This window comes from Bos grunniens, chromosome 4 (assembly GCF_055505025.1).
Source record: "Bos grunniens cultivar Pamir isolate PY7600 chromosome 4, Bosgru_T2T1.0, whole genome shotgun sequence".
NCBI classification, from domain to species: Eukaryota; Metazoa; Chordata; class Mammalia; order Artiodactyla; family Bovidae; genus Bos; species Bos grunniens.
Window position 1 is genome coordinate 87,643,174 of NC_141168.1, and position 17,378 is coordinate 87,660,551.

Consider the following 17,378-nt stretch of genomic DNA (forward strand, 5'->3'; position numbering starts at 1 on the left):
TCGCAAAGAGTCGGACACGACTGAGCGACTGAACTGAACTGAACTGAACCCTTCCTCAGTTAATTTCTTAAGTTTAAGACAGTCTCTTTTTCGAGAGCATTATTTTTTAGTTCAAGATCTAAAAGCAGATTTTTAAGTTTTATGCTTATTTGTTAACAGTGGATTTTTAAGTGATCTATTTCAATGAAAATATAATCCTTAATTCTCAGGTTTGAATTCTTATTATAGACAAACCTTTTACTTTTAGTACAATGTAAAATCTTAGATCAATAAGTGAAATGCAGAAGGATGATCCCAACAACCTACGGAGAACTTAGAATGTCCATTTTTAGTACTTGCAATCTTAGTTTGGAATCAGCTCACCTTGTTGATAATAAAAGCAAATATTAACAAAATTTTTAATACTCCAGAAACAAAATAAGAAACATAAGGTATCTAAGACAGCCTGTCAAGTGCCTCTTTATCTCACCACATGAGAAAATGAAAATCCTTCTGGCTATGAATCAATATTAGTATATTTCTTTTTCATTTTAAAACAGTAGTGGAAAAATACTAAGAGATACGATCTAAAACCTTCCTTCAGTGCTACCAGAATATATGATTTTTCTGGTCGGGGGGGATGTGGTCCAAGCTTTCTTTTTCCCAAGCCAGAAAGCAAATAAGTTTCGTCAATTAATTCCTTAAGTTTAAGACAGCCTCTTTTTTTAGAGCAAACCTATTTATAAAACTGATCTCATTATAAAGGGAACAACACAAATCAAATCAATATCCAACTGCATGCTTTACTTAGAAAACTGAAAGAAAAGAATCATAAGCAGAAATTATTATGAGGTAGAATAATTTTAAATCAGAATACATACAGTTAGATGAAGTACCTGAAATCAATAGCATTGAGTCCAAGGAGCATGCCAGCAAGCATATTTGCTTCCTCACCCAAGACAATTGCTCCATCTTCATAAAACCTCCTAAAAAATGAAATGGGTGAATATGTATTAAAAACAGACTGAAGCTTCAGCTACAGGAATCAGTTAAAGCCCAAGCTAGAGTAGAAAGAACTAAAATTTATTTAATTTGTCAAAACAAGAACATACCTGGATCACTTAAATCTTGCATATACTTAGCAGAATAAAAAAGCTGCCATTGTAACAAGGAAAAAAACCATTCTAAGTGTTTACATCTCTCTTAAAAAGAATCTTCAAAGTGACTCGTTTAGTAGGCCTACAGTGTCTAGCATTTTTCCAAGCCTGAATGAAGCAATATATACGTAAACCGAAAGGTGGTAAACAGTCGTTTAAACTGGTCTCCTTTCGAAACTATGTAGATTATTTTCTATTAATATACAGAACAAACACAAACATACATCGTTTTTCTGTAATTCCAACGGTTATTAACCAAACTAAGAACTAGGAAGATGTGATTAATAGTAATTTATGCTAACCTTTAACACTACAATACTAATAGGGCAGATGGGCTACCTAGGTGGCCGCATACGAAAAAGAAAGTGTTCACTGTATCTCTGACAAAATGTAAATATGAATCTATCTTTGTTAATTCTTGTAAAGCCTTCTGTTTTGGTTAATGTTAATTTTTATAATATTAAAGTCTATTTTAAAATATTTAAAATAAATATTTTGAAAAAATATCATTTAATATGGGCTTAAGGTATTTTTCCACAAAAGAATCTAAAGATTATTGAATTCATTTTCAAATAGTATCAAAAACTTGCTTATGTTCAGTAACAGGGACAATAAAATTGTTATAACTCTTTATGCTATACAATGGCAAGGAACACCACTCTATAACCCCACTAACTAAAAGGAAAGCATCTTAGTAAATGAAATTTGTCTTGCTCTTTTCCATATTCTTGAGAAGGCAATGGCAACCCACTCCAGTACTCTTGCCTGGAAAATCCCATGGATGGAGGAACCTGGTGGCTGCCGTCTATGGGGTGGCACAGAGTCGGACACGACTGAAGCGACTTAGCAGCAGCAGCAGAGCTTATAAAGTCTGCATGTAAAGTCTATATTCTTATATTACTATCATCAATTTTGAATAGTCCACAGTTTACCAAATACTTTTATAATCATATTATTTGACACTTGCAAAGCTGATGAAATAAATGCAGAAGCAATTATCATTCGTTTCAATTTCATTATCAAGAAGAGAGACAGGTTTAAACAGTTTGCCCAAGATGATGTTGATAAACTTATCAAGGAAGAAAACCAATTTTTACTTAAGTTCTACATCTTTTCTACTGAACCATGATACTTCCTGTAAAATAAAAATATTTAAAGAGAATTTAACCTCTGTTATGGTCTGTAAGAAATTTTACATGAATAAAAAGTACAAAGGAAAATACCACTATTTTCCCTCTGACAGATGTAAGGCTATAAACAAACATGATGGGAAGACTAGCTTGGATTAAATGCTCTTTCTTGGAAATATGTAAATTTGTATCTCTTGAAAATGTAAATGAAGTTACCATTTACATAAAAGGAGAAAAACTTAAAGTTTCAGCCTAACAAAGATCAGTAAAATAAATGGAAGAAATTCCTACATATTCAACTGAGGTGTTCCACAAAATGGTAAAGATATTTAGACAAAACTAAACATCTGAGATTTTGTCACTGCCTCAATGGCTAAATTGGCTGTTTACAGAATATTTGATCAGCTCCTTGAACAACTATGATTCCAATGGTTCTAGACCACCACTTCCTATGGGACACATGCATTTATTCTGGTGTTTGACATCAGCAATCACCCATAATTCCCAGTACTTCCCTATATAAGAATAGGTCTATTTTTATTTGCCACCTTGAGCTTATCATGTTTAAAAGTACATTCCAAGAGTCACATCAAAACTATTTTTGCTTGCTTTCCAATGTTAATATTATACTAGGAACTAATGAAAAATACCTAAAACAAAGACTAAATGGTTTTAGAACCATTTGTAATCAAGCTTAAAGGTAATTTATATACACTATGTTTTATATATCATTTTGTTTTACTGAGTTTTTCTGGCCTTTGTTTTAATATTGATTTTTTAAGCTAACCTAGGGGCTTCCCTGATAGCTCAGTTGGTAAAGAATCCACCTGCAGGGCAGGAAGCCCCGATTCGATTCCCGGGGCAGGACGATCTGCTGGAGAAGGGAAAGGCTACCCACTCCAGTATTCTGACCTGGAGAATTCCATGGACTACAGTCCACGGGGTTGCAAAGAATCGGACACGACTGAGCGACTTTCACTGTCCCTGTCATGTAATACACTAAATGTGAAATCAATTAATTCCACGTAAAACCATATCTGAAATATAATATTGCATAGACCTGATTTAATACGCCTTTACTGTAGCAGACGGGAGGGGAGGACAAGCAGAAGAGGAAAGGCTAGTTAAGAGAATTGTCCACTGCATGTTGAACTTTTCATTATTAAATCTGATTAAGAAAATAAAATAAATGCACTTAAAGAAATCTATCAACATTTAGGTTTCATTTATAATACACTATTTTATGTCACTTGGCATTTTATATACTATCATTTAATCAAAGATACAAGTCATTCGTGTGTATTAAAGAGGCAGAAGCTATTACAAAAAATTGTTTTATTCCCTTAATCAAGCCAATATATCAATAATTCTGACTGAAAATTTGATTCTTGTTATCAATATTTTCAAAGACTTCTAAAGACTGCAGACTTTCAAGCTCTTCATTTTACCTCACAGAAAAATTGGAACACTAATATGTTTGTTTATATAACCAAGATTATGTAACCAATGAGCCAAGAGTAAAGGCTAAGATGACTAATAAAAGTAAGGTACACACTAAAAAAATTCCCTTTTGTTGAAAATATTTTTGTCCTAAGGAAAATATTTTTATGAGAAGGATCTAAACCAAAACAGCGTATTGGCTTGCAAAAATGGATTATAAATATTGAAAGTAGCAAGATGAAAAATAAATTTAAAACTTCTGTTTAAAGAGTTATATGTTCGATGGTATCTTTCAAGTTTTGTATTTTAGAAACAAAGGAAAATCGTCAGCAACTATTTGATATTACTGTGATCTGGAAGAAAAGTCCCCACTTTCCATCAGGTGTACTCTTTCCAATTATTTGTATGTTGACTAGAAAAATACTAGACACTAGAAAGGTACTTAAAATAACACTCGAATAATCATCTTTTTCTCAACACATATAATTTAATTCCAACTCAAATACGTCTACAATGCCATCTTTAGTGTTTATTCTGAAGGACTATTTTAAAACCTTTCAGGTACTTCAGTAACAAATATCCTTTGGATGGGAAGTGAACCACCAGAATAGATGATGTTGATACTGAACAATATCATGCTTCAAAATTTATTTTGAGAGCCGTAAGTTATTCTACACACTAAAAGTGCAATACTCAAATATGAGAAAGCTTATTTTATAAGCCAAAGAAATTCCATTATCAATATCTTGTTCTCTTCCCCAGTTTAGTCTTTATTTAAGAAGCTTGAAGTGGTGGGAGATAAAATTCTCCCTCATGACATACAAAACAAATTACAGCATTACAAAGAAATGTTCTATTCTATTCAAAGACAAGGTGAATCAGAAAGAAAAGCTAGCCAAAAAAAAAAAAATCAATCTCCAAACAGTCTTGCTAAGAATGTGAGATTCTCTGTTTTATCAACAAATACATCATGTAGCAAGAACTGTATTATGTATGAGAGATAAAATGATAAAGAAGGTAAATAAGACCCCTCTTTATGAAACTTACAGTCTAGGGGAGAGGACAGGCAATAAACAGAAGGAGACAATCAGAGATGGCAAGCAGTATAAAATAAGGAACTAGGTTGCTGAGGTGGAGAAAAAGTAAAGATGAATCCAACTTTGAAGAAGGGCATTGGGAAAGATATTCTCGAGTAAGTGTTTATTCTGGGACCTTAGGCCCAAAGAAGTCTGAAAACAGGGCTTTGGAGGTCATATAACAATTAATAATAATTGTGAACATGTCCTGAGTGCCAGGCATAGTTATAAGAGCTTTACATGAATTATCTTGCTTAACTTTACCAACAATTATTATGCCACAGAGGGAGTAAGAAATTTACTCATGATTCCACAGCTACAAAGTGGTGAAACCAGGATCTGACTCCAGGAAATGTGTTTGCAGAGCCTGCTGGCTAAAGTAATGAGAAAGCATTTCAGTGTTTAAAGTAGGAATTGACAGGATCCCTTTTACAATACTTTTTAAGCAGAGTGTCTGGATGCTGGGTGGCTACTGGCAGGGGGCAAACAGGAATCAGTTGGGAGGCTAACAGGGGAGGAGGTAGGCAAGAGATGAGAGAGGTGCGCATTACTGCTGCAGCCGAAATGGTAAAGGTAAACGGGTGGATTCGAAATAGATTCTGTAAACAGGATCAAAGACTTGCTAATGGAATGGCTGTAATGAATGAAGGAGAAAAAGGAATCAATATGAATTTAGATTGTTACTTCACCAGCCATTTAGGTAAGGCAATGAAACGACTTTCAAGAATAGGGTGAACAGGGTTAGAGGGGAGAAGAATCAAGAAATCTGAACTAGTTAAGAGATTTAAATGTGGTGTCATGACCACTCAGGTGGTATTTAAAACTCCAGAGATACAATGAGATATCACATAACACTGGTCAGAATGGCCACCATAAAAAAAAAAAAAAATCTACAAATGCTGGAGAGGAGGTGGAGAAGAGGGAAAAACCCTCTTGCATTGTTGGTGGGAATGTAAATTGATACAGCCACTATGAAAGAAGTATGGAGATTCCTAAAAAAAAACTAGGAATAAAACTACCATATGACCCAACAATCCCACTACTGGGTATATACCCTGAGGAAACCAGAACTGGAAAAGACACATGTACCCCAATATTCACTGCAGCACTATTTATAAAAGTTAGTACATGCACTCAACCTAGATGTCCATCAACAGATGAACAGATAAAGAAGCTGTGGTACATATATACAATGGAATTTTACTCAGTCATAAAAAGGAATGCATTTGAGTCAGTTCTAATGAGGTGGACGAACCTACAGCCTATTAAACAGAGTCAAGTAAGTCAGAAAGAGAAAACAAATACCGTATATTACCACATACATGGAATCTAGAAGGATGGTACTCATGAACCTATTTGCAGGGCAGCAATGGAGATGCATGAAATGTTCCCTTGGTATCTCTGATTTTCTTGAAGAGATCTCTAGTCTTTCCCATTCTGTTGTTTTCCTCTATTTCTTTGCATTGATCACTGAGGAAGGCTTTCTTATCTCTCCTTGCTATTCTGTGGAACTCTGCATTCAGTTGCTTATATCTTTCCTTTTCTCCTTTGCTTTCTGCTTCTCTTCTTTTCACAGCTATTTGTAAGGCCTCCCCAGATGGCCGTTTTGCTTTTTTGCATTTCTTTTCCATGGGGATGGTCTTGATCCCTGTCTCCTGTACAGTGTCACAAACCTCCATCCATAGTTCATCAGGCACTCTATCAGATCCAGTCCCTTAAATCTATTTCTCACTTCTACTGTATAATCGTAAGGGATTTGATTTAGGTCATACCTGAATGGTCTAGTGGTTTTCCCTACTTTCTTCAATTTAAGTCTGAATTTGGCAATAAGGAGTTCATGATCTGAGCCACAGTCAGCTCCCAGTCTTGTTTTTGCTGACTGTATAGAGCTTCTCCATCTTTGGCTGCAAAGAATATAATCAATCTGATTTCAGTGTTGACCATCTGGTGATGTCCATGTGTAGAGTCTTCTCTTCTGTTGTTGGAAGAGGGTATTTGCTATGACCACTGCGTAATCCTGGCAGAACTCTATTAGTCTTCGCCCTGCTTCATTCCGTAGTCCAAGGCCAAATTTGCCTGTTACACCAGGTGTTTCTTCATTACTACTTTTGCATTCCAGTCCCCTATAAAGAAAAGGACATCTTTTTTGGGTGTTAGTTCTAAAAGGTCTTGTAGGTCTTCATAGCAGAAGACATTCTTTGCCAACAAAGGTCCATTTAGTCAAGGCTATGGTTTTTCCAGTGGTCACATATGGATGTGAGAGTTGGGACTGTGAAGAAAGCTGAGCACCAAAGAATTGATGGTTTTGAACTGTGGTGTTGGAGAAGACTCTTGAGAGTCCCTTGGACTGCAAGGAGATCCAACCAGTCCATCCTAAAGGAGATCAGTCATGGGTGTTCATTGGAAGGACTGATGCTGAAGCTGAAACTCCAGTACTTTGGCCACCTCACGCGAAGAGTTGACTCATTGAAAAAGACCCTGATGCTTGGAGGGATTGGAGGCAGGAGGAGAAGGGGACGACAGAGGATGAGATGGCTGGATGGCATCACCAACTCGATGGACATGAGTTTGGGTAAACTCCGGGAGTTGGTGATGGACAGGGAGGCCTGGTGTGCTGCAATGCATGGGGTCACAAAGAGTCGGACACAACTGAGCGACTGAACTGAACTGAACTGAATGGAGATGCAGACACAGAGAACAGACTTATGGACGTGGGGTCGGGGGAAAGCAGGGGTGGGATGAATGGACAGAGTAGTATGGAAACATATACACTACCATATGTAAAACAGATAGTGGGAATTTGCTGAATGACTCAGGGAACTTAAAGTGGGGTCTGTGACAACTTAGAGGGGTGGGATGGGGTGGGAGGTGGAAGGGAGGTTCAGGAGAGAGGGGACATTATGTGTACCTACGGCTGATTCATACTGACGTATTGCAGAAATCCACACAATATTGTGAAGCAATTAGCCTTCAATTAAAAATAAATAAATTTTAAAAAAATCTCCAGAGACAGGTGCAGTTGTAAGGAGAGAAAGAACAGCAGACAAAGAAGACTGAGCACAGAGAATACTGACACGAAGAAGCTGTGAACAGCAAAAGAAGCCTGAGAAAGAGCAAATACAGAGGGAGACAGAAAAGCCAGGAGTGTTATATAAGTAAAAAAACAAAGAGGTTTTTCAAGAAAGAAAAAGGTTTCAACTCTTTTAGCTGGACTGTGGAGTACAATGGGGACAGAGAAATGTTCATTACATTTGGGTAGCTTGTGCATTATTGGTATTCTTTTAAAAACCATCTTTGGTGGAGTGGTAGAGGCAGAGACTAGACAAGAATGAAGAGTGACTCTGAGGAAAGGAGATGACAACAATGTGTATAAAGATTTGTGAGAAGTTTGGTGATGAAGCAGAACATGGAAATGAGCCATACGAGAGGGAAATACAGGTGCAAGGGAGAAAGGTTTTCCTTTTAAGATAGGGGATACCAGTACCTGCTTCTGCAGGGGTGGGAATGATTCAGAAACGGCAAGAGATGGAGGACGAGGAGTGAGAGAGGTGGTGATAACAAAAGGAAAAGGTGAATGCGGGACAGGGCCTAGAAGAAAGACTGACAGGAGAGACCCCCGTTGCAACAAAGAACAGAGAGAACGTGGGTAAGGTGTGCTTAGCGACAGGAATGACAGCTTTAATTTACGCCAAGTTCAATTTTCTAATGAAAGGAGGCCTTGTACTAGTAAGTTAATGGAAATATCTAGTTCTCTCTAAATTTTAAAATGGCACTTAGAATTGTTTTTACTCTCAGGTCACAAGTCTGTATGAATGACCAGGAAGATTCTTATTGTAGTCTTGTCTTTACTATGCTGCTGCTGCTAAGTCGCTTCAGTCGTGTCCGACTCTGTGCGACCCCAGAGACGGCAGCCCACCAGGCTCCCCCATCCCTGGGATTTACTATAGACTAATACCAAATATACTCTGAAGCTTTTTCTTCTTTCCAGGAATACGTGGAATTATTTCTTGAAAACAAATTTAAAATGAACACATCTTTGAAACAAATTTATTAAAAGAGAGCTTGTGGGTATTTAATAACCAAAGTATTTTATAGACAAAACAAAAAGCTGCGGCAGCAGTCCACAAGCACCTTTTAATAATTATTTTTTTCATCTTAATAATGTAAAACTTTTAAACAGATTAAAATTCCTAAGGTCTTTCTTAGTTCTTGAAAGATTTGGTAATTTATCACTATCTTATCTACCTTTCTATAATTAAAAAAAGTGTTTGGCCAACTGTTTTTTTTTTCTTTTTCCCACTTTGTGACAGCTGAGTAATTTTTGAAGTTTTTATACTTTACTCCTTTTCTTACTCCTACTATAATAATGAGAAGATTAGTGTTACACTTGAACATCACTTTCGTTATAAATGAAGCACTGTGGTGCAATTGCAAAGTAATAAACAGGACTTGATAAAGTAATTTTATCTCTATATTTTCCACAGTTATTACTTCACATTCTTACCAGAATATTTTCGGTCTTGTTTTAAATGTCACATGTGTATTCTTTAGCTTAACTTTTCTAATTATTTTAAGGCTGTGGGTGGGGAGAAATGAAAACTTTGAGCAAATTATTCAGTTTCTACCTTACTTCTCTATCTCTAGCCTTCCCTACCTCTTCTTTTTTTGTTTTAGCTTTGATTCTCTTCTTGAGTCTGTCAACTTCCCATCACTGGCTATTTCCCAATAACACCTCAGTTCCTAAACTGTGAAACTCTTCAAGGGTTTTTTCAATTGCTCACCAAGATATCCTCCACCGTAGCAAAAAGGTCACATGAATTTCTCTAATACTTTGGAGCCATCGTCATGCATTTCAGAAGACCTACTGTAGTTCTGCTCCCCACAGTTCCTCCTCCCAATCTTATCCTTAGATGATCACTAATTAGTACTTTCAAGCTTGCCTGTCTTAACCCATGTAGCTCCTCCTTATGTTGATAAGGAGGATATGATAAGGAGGATAACACTTGTTATCACCATTTTAAAGGACCCCATTACTCTTTATCTGTGAAGAGTAGAAGAAGAAGAAATCACTTGATTCACGCACTCTTGAAATTCCTAAAGAATTAGAGACCATTTTTCATTGTTCTACAAGCACTTATGTCAAGGAGCACTCAGACAAAAGGTAAGGTATAATTATTCTTTCCAAAAGTACGCTTGTAATTTTACAAACCTAACCTTCCAAATTCCAGAGAAGGCAATGGCACCCCACTCCAGTACTCTTGCCTGGAAAATCTCAGGGATGGGGGAGCCTGGTGGGCTGCCGTCTATGGGGTCGCACAGAGTTGGACACGACTGAAGAACTTAGCAGCAGCAGCAACCTTCCAAATACACATGTTTCACTAGGGGTTCACAATCAAATGTATTTATAATTAAGAATTTTCGCTGGTTTGATTTTGGTTTAAAAAAAAAAAAAAGCTAGTGTAAACAGTTTTAAAAAAGACTGTCATTTTGCAACTGCATTTTAAAGTTAACTTAAAGACAGGAATTTTGAAATAACTCCTTACATCATTTTTTTATAACTGCAGAGCCATTATCGTCACATCTAAATACTGTGTGATGTGTATATAGAAACATGATATATTTCTCTGTGTGTGTATAAACATACACTAAGCCACGTTTCTATGTGAATAACACATATTTATATATTGTTACAAGGATATTTTTACTTCATGAACTTTTTAGAGCTGAATCACTTCCTTTTTCTGCCGAACACAAGGCAAAAAGCATTTTCCTTAAAAAATTTAAACTACTCACTCTAAAAATAGTCTATTCAAGTACTATTTCTACCCCACCCAACTGTATAAACTGAGAAACAAGGCTAACAACTTAGATTTAGATTAGATCAGTTGCTCAGTTGTGTCTGACTCTTTGCAACCCAATGAATCGCAGCACGCCAGGCCTGCCTGTCCATCACCAATTCCCGGAGTTCACTCAAACTCACATCCATCGAGTCAGTGATGCCATCCAGCCATCTCATCCTCTGTCGTCCCCTTTTCCTCCTGCCCCCAATCCCTCCAAGCATCAGGGTCTTTTCCAATGAGTCAACTCTTCACATGAGGTGGCCAAAGTACTGGAGTTTCAGCTTTAGCATCATTCCTTCCAAAGAAATCCCAGGGCTGATCTCCTTTAGAATGGACTGGTTGGATCTCCTTGCAGTCCAAGGGACTCTCAAGAGTCTTCTCCAACACCACAGTTCAAAAGCATCAATTCTTTGGTGCTCAGCCTTCTAAACAGTCCAACTCTCACATCCATACATGACCACAGGAAAAACCATAGCCTTGACTAGTCAAACCTTTGTTGGCAAAGTAATGTCTCTGCTTTTGAATATGCTATCTAGGTTGGTCATAACTTTCCTTCCAAAAAGTAAGCGTCTTTTAATTTCATGGCTGCAGTCACCATCTGTAGTGATTTTGGAGCTCAGAAAAATAAAGTCTGACACTGTTTCCCCATCTATTTCCCATGAAGTGGTGGGACCGGATGCCATGATCTTCGTTTTCTGAATGTTGAGCTTTAAGCCAACTTTTTCACTCTCCACTTTCACTTTCATCAAGAGGCTTTCTAGTTCCTCTTCACTTTCTGCCATAAGGGTGGTGTCATCTGCATATCTCAGGTTATTGATATTTCTCCCGGCAACCTTGATTCCAGTTTGTGTTTCTTCCAGTCCAGCATTTCTCATGATGTACTCTGCATATAAGTTAAATAAGCAGGGTGACAATATACAGCCTTGACATACTCCTTTTCCTATTTGGAACCAGTCTGTTGTTCCATGTCCAGTTCTAACTGTTGCTTCCTGACCTGCATACAAATTTCTCAAGAGGCAGATCAGGTGGTCTGGTATTCCCATCTCTTGAAGAATTTTCCACAGTTTATTGTGATCCACACAGTCAAAGGCTTTCGCATAGTCAATAAAGCAGAAATAGATGTTTTTCTGGAACTCTCTTGCTTTTTCCATGATCCAGTGGATGTTGGCAATTTGATCTCTGGTTCCTCTGCCTTTTCTAAAACCAGCTTGAACATCAGGAATTTCACAGTTCACATATTGCTGAAGCCTGGCTTGGAGAATTTTGAGCATGACTTTACTAGCGTGTGAGATGAGTGCAATTGTATAGTAGTTTGAGCATTCTTTGGCATTGCCTTTCTTTGGGATTGGAATGAAAACTGACCTTTTCCAGTCCTGTGGCCACTGCTGAGTTTTCCAAATTTGCTGGCATATTGAGTGCAGCACTTTCACAGCATCATCTTTCAGGATTTGGAATAGCTCAACTGGAATTCCATCACCTCCACTAGCTTTGTTCATAGTGATGCTTTCTAAGGCCCACTTGACTTCACATTCCAGGATGTCTGGCTCTAGGTCAGTGATCACACCATCGTGATTATCTGGGTCATGAAGATCTTTTTTGTACAGTTCTTCTGTGTATTCTTGCCATCACTTCTTAATATCTTCTGCCTCTGTTAGGTCCATACCATTTCTTTCCTCTATCGAGCTCATCTTTGCATGAAATGTTCCCTTGGTATCTCTGATTTTTTTGAAGAGATCTCTAGTCTTTCCCATTCTGTTGTTTTCCTCTATTTCTTTGCATTGATCGCTGAAGAAGGCTTTCTTATCTCTTCTTGCTATTCTTTGGAACTCTGCATTCAGATGTTTATATCTTTCCTTTTCTCCTTTGCTTTTCGCTTCTCTTCTTTTTCACAGCTATTTGTAAGGCCTCCCCAGACAGCCATTTTGCTCTTCTGCATTTCTTTTCCATGAGGATGGTCCTGATCCCTTTCTCCTGTACAATGTCACGTACCTCAGTCCATAGTTCATCAGGCACTCTATCTATCAGATCTAGGCCCTTAAATCTATTTCTCACTTCCACTGTATAATCATAAGGGATTTGATTTAGGTCATACCTGAATGGTCTAGTGGTTTTCCCTACTTTCTTCAATTTAAGTCTGAACTTGGCAATAAGGAGTTCATGGTCTGAGCCACAGTCAGCTCCTGGTCTTATTTTTGCTGACTGTATAGAGCTTCTCCATCTTTGGCTGCAAAGAATATAATCAATCTGATTTCGATGTTGACCATCTGGTGATGTCCATGTGTAGAGTCTTCTCTTGTGTTGTTTGAAGAGGGTGTTTGTTATGACCAGTGCATTTTCTTGGCAAATGCAACTTAGATTATTAATGCTTTAATTTCTATTTAGAAAAGACTGTTTTGTTATTGTATAGCAGATAATTATGGTATTAACTTAGTTTTGATTTCATAGGATTTCTAGGTTTGATCTATGGGGTTCTGATTTTTTTTTAAAGCCTCAGTATCTTGAAAATTTAGTATCTTTCCTAATTAAATGTATTTACTAATGATGATATAAGAAACAAATGTTTCATTGTGTAAAGTTTATTTCAAATGTCTAAGAGTTTATCATCATCTCACTGTCCATCTTTAGAAACATCCCAAGAGTACCATATTGCCTGAAAATGATCCAACAAGCACATGTCAGATTTACTTTATGCAAATACTTTTTGGAGTTAAAAGTCTTTATAACCTGGTCAAATTTAAAGTCGTGATAATTTTTTCTTCGTATCTTCCAAATAAAACATTTATTATTTTATTACCTAAGAACATCAGTTCACTTCAGTTCACTTAGTCATGTCCGACTCTTTGCAACCCCATGGACTGCAGCATGCCAGGCCTCCCTGTCCATCATCAACTCCCAGAGTTTACTCAAATTCATGTCCTTTGAGTCGGTGATGCCATCCAACCATCTCATCCTCTGTTGTCCCCTTCTCCTCCCGCTTTCAATCTTTCCCAGCATCAGGGTCTTTTCAAATGAGTCAGTTCTTCACATCAGGTGACCAAACTATTGGAGTTTCAGCTTCAACATCAGTCCTTTCAATGAATATTCAGGACTGATTTCCTTTAGGATTGACATGCTACATCTCCTTGCTGTCCAAGGGTCTCTAAGAGTCTTCTCTAACACTACAGTTCAAAACCATCAATTCTATGGCACTCAGCTTTCTTTATAGTCCAACTCTCACATCCATACATGACTACTGGAAAAACCATAATCTTGACTAGATGGACGTTTGTTGGCAAAGCAATGTCTCTGCTTTTGAATATGCTGTCTAGGCTGGTCATAACTTTTATTCCAAGGAGCAAGCATCTTTTAATTTCATGGCTGCAGTCACCATCTGCAGTGATTTTAGAGCCCAGAAAAATAAAGTCAGCCACTGTTTCCACTGTTTCCCCATCTATTTCCCATGAAGTGATGGAACCATATCCCATGATCTTAGTTTTCTGAATGTTGAGTTTTAAGCCAACTTTTTCACTCTCCTCTTTCACTTTCATCAAAAAGCTATTTAGTTGCTCTTCACTTTCTTCCTTAAGAGTGGTGTCATCTGCATACCTGAGGTTATTGATATTTCTCCCGGCAATCTTGATTCCAGCTTGTGCTTCTTCCAGCCCAGCATTTTTCATGAAGTACTCTGCATATAAGTTAAATAAGCAGGGTGACAATATACAGTCTTGACGTACTCCTTTCCCGATTTGGAACCAGTCTGTTGTTCCATGTCCAGTTTTAACTGTTGCCTCTTGACCTGTATACAGATTTCTCAAGAGGCAGGTAACGTGGTCTGGTATTCCCATCTCTTTCAGAATTTTCCAGAGTTTTTTGTGATTCACACAAAGACTTTGGCATAGTCAATAAAGCAGAAATAGATGTTTTTCTGGAACTCTCTTGCTTTTTCCATGATCCAACAGATGCAGGCAACACCTAAGCAAAGATACTGTCATCTGTACCAGCTAGTCAGCTAAAACAATGTGTAACATTAAAGACCCAGATTTTCTAAAAATCCAAAATGTCAAACATGCCATCAGGACATGGAAATTAAGATTTTAGATATATGATTTCTGTATATATATATATGCCTAATTTTCTCTGTCAGAACTGGCCTACAGTCACTCTCTTCCTTCAGAAATATGATTAACAAGGTAGAAATATGTATGGTAATTTAAAAGTGTCAAAGTCAGTGACGTCTGATAGAACCCTGTGCCATGAAGCACTGTTTTGCGTCCGTGCTGTCCAATTTGGTAGCCATTAACCACACAGGGCCAGTGAACACCTAAAGTGTGATAAAGCAACTGAAGAACTGAATCCGTAGTTTAATTTTTATTTTAATTTACTCAGTGGCATGTGGTTAGTGGCTACTATACTGAACAATACATATGTAGGATACTGAAATTATTTAATATTTTCATTTACAAATACTTTTGAAATGGAAAAAAGTGATTGCTTTAACAAAAGCCTTAAATATAGATTAGCAGAGCAGAGCTGAGTGGGCATAACTGTTGTCCTTATATGAATCTTTTCTCTATCATCATAAAGTGAAAGTCATTCAGTCATGTCTGACTCTTTGCAACCCCATGGACTTTACAGTCCATGAAATTCTCCAGGCCAGAATACTGGAGTGAGTAGCCTTTCCCTTTTCCAGGAAGAATCGTCATAAAAAGTTAATAAAGTCCTGTTTTGCACAATGTACTATCTCATAAATCTATACAACCTAAGGAGAACATTGGTATAGACTGCCCCAAAAACACAACTGAGCAATCATTAATTATATAAGAATTAAAGAAGTGAATGAAATAAATGTTGTGGTGTGGAAAGAGGAAGAAAGCAATAGGAAAAGTCTGTGGTCAGAATGAAACTTCAAGTGCTGAAAAAGTAAGAATCAAAACTTTTCAAAAAAAAGATATTCCAGGCATAATGTGAGGCCTGAAAAGATAAACCAAGGTGGAAGTATGTTTAGTTGAAAAACTGTATTTCCCTGAGAAGACAGTGGATTTATCTGAGAATTATAAAAAGGGAAAATAAAATAGGTGAGGACTTGAAAAACAAATAAGTCTTTATTCTATTTTTACTTCTAAGTCTTCAGGTGACTCTCTTAATATATATTTGAAAATTAAAAGGACTTTTAAACCTGGTTGTTTTGAAGTCTCTCAGAGCTGTAGAGATGTATTCAGACAAATGTTTTTCCATGAGTGCTACTCTGATCCAGGCTCTACCCTAAAAGGAAGAAGAAAGAATCAAACGTAAAGAAAAAATTAGAAATTAAAAAATTTTGTGTTCACTATGTCATCAAAAATATAAGCATTTAACATGCAAAGAATAACTCACTCAAACTGTGTATTTCATAAGATGAGGTAAATTTTAATTATATATAGTATATACTTTGTTTCTCTAAAGGGGTAGGGTAGAGCATGTCCAATTAACTTTCTAGCTTCTGAAGGGACAGAACCATCAAAATTGAGTTACTTGGGTTAGAGACTTCTTGTGAATTATATAAGGAAATCAAAAGACTCATCTCTTTACTTCAGTGCCGAAATCAACATGCTAATTGAAATGAGTCCCCTTATAAAACAAGAGGAAAAAGTCCGTTCTCATTAATAAAAATAATCCTCACACCACTTATTTAGTCTTTCCAGAGGGAAGTTTACACAACAAATAGTGAATCAAATTTCATTATTTATCATTTATCCAAATCATGAGTCACTGAATTTGGTGCTTCCAGAGCATTCTAAAAGATATTACCAGAAATTTAAACCAGAAAAAGCAAACACACAACAAAAAATATCCCAGAAGCATATCCTAGAATAAAATGACAGAAACACACAATTCTAACAAAATATGAATAATCTTACTTTTGAAAAGGGGTTAACAGCATTCAGTAGTTGGGACTAGTCAGTAAAGTTTTTTTTAATAAGCCAAAGCATTTATTCTGAACTTTTTGTTTAGAATGAAAGAATACTTGTTAGTGAGAATTTTATAATCCCATTATGTTCACTTCACTCAACCCTTTCACACCTCTCCAGAAAATCTATGAAGACTGACTATATAAAAAATCAAACCACTGTAATAGTAGCTAAGAATAAAGATGACACTAACCAATATATACATGATGGTCAACTACCAGTATAGAAAAAAAGCATTGAAATGCCTACACTTACAGAAATGTCTACAGTTCTAGTGATTTCCTCAAACTGTTGGACAGGAAGGATTGAAAACAAGTTAATCCAGACAGTGGTAAAACCTGGCAGGCTAGAAACTGCAAGACTGTTTGGAACATGGGCGTGGTTAGCACGCCAGCCAATCTCCACCAACCTCCAAACCCCTGAGCTTGCCCTTGTGCTCAGTCAACTGCTTCTGCTGAGTAAGCCGAGGGGAACCTACAATTAGTTGTAGCTGATTGGAACAGAGGAAGGGAAGAGGCACACAACAGCCCTCGGTCTCAAGTTTCTTAAAATTTCATCTAAAAGACAGAGACTAGCAGTAGTGGCTTGAATCAAAAAGCTACATTCTAAAGCAGAAGCAGGGAAAGTTGCTCTGCAGAAAGTGTGCTATTGTTAGATAAGAAACGTGGGGGAAAGCCTTGCTTCCTGATTTACTCATTTCAAGCCATACAAAGCTGGGCTGCACCTCGTTTCCCCTCTTTGGATGTTTGTGCAATTCTGTTACACTGTCATAAGAAATGGTGCTGATTTTTAATGGTTTCTTTTCTTTCAACAAAAACAACAGAATACT

General features: G+C 37.0%; 1 protein-coding gene across 9 annotated transcripts in view; it reads right to left on the minus strand.

The window, feature by feature from the left end:
* RUNDC3B (RUN domain containing 3B) overlaps positions 1 to 17,378 on the minus strand; it is a 170,356-nt gene that overhangs the window by 71,580 nt on the left and 81,398 nt on the right. For all 9 annotated transcript variants that reach the window (XM_086397297.1, XM_086397294.1, XM_086397295.1 and 6 more), the window contains 2 exons: positions 15,778 to 15,863; positions 876 to 965 (listed from right to left, as the gene is read on the minus strand). In XM_086397297.1, the coding sequence (XP_086253423.1) occupies positions 876 to 965; positions 15,778 to 15,863 (176 nt within the window). The remainder of the gene's footprint in view (positions 1 to 875; positions 966 to 15,777; positions 15,864 to 17,378) is intronic.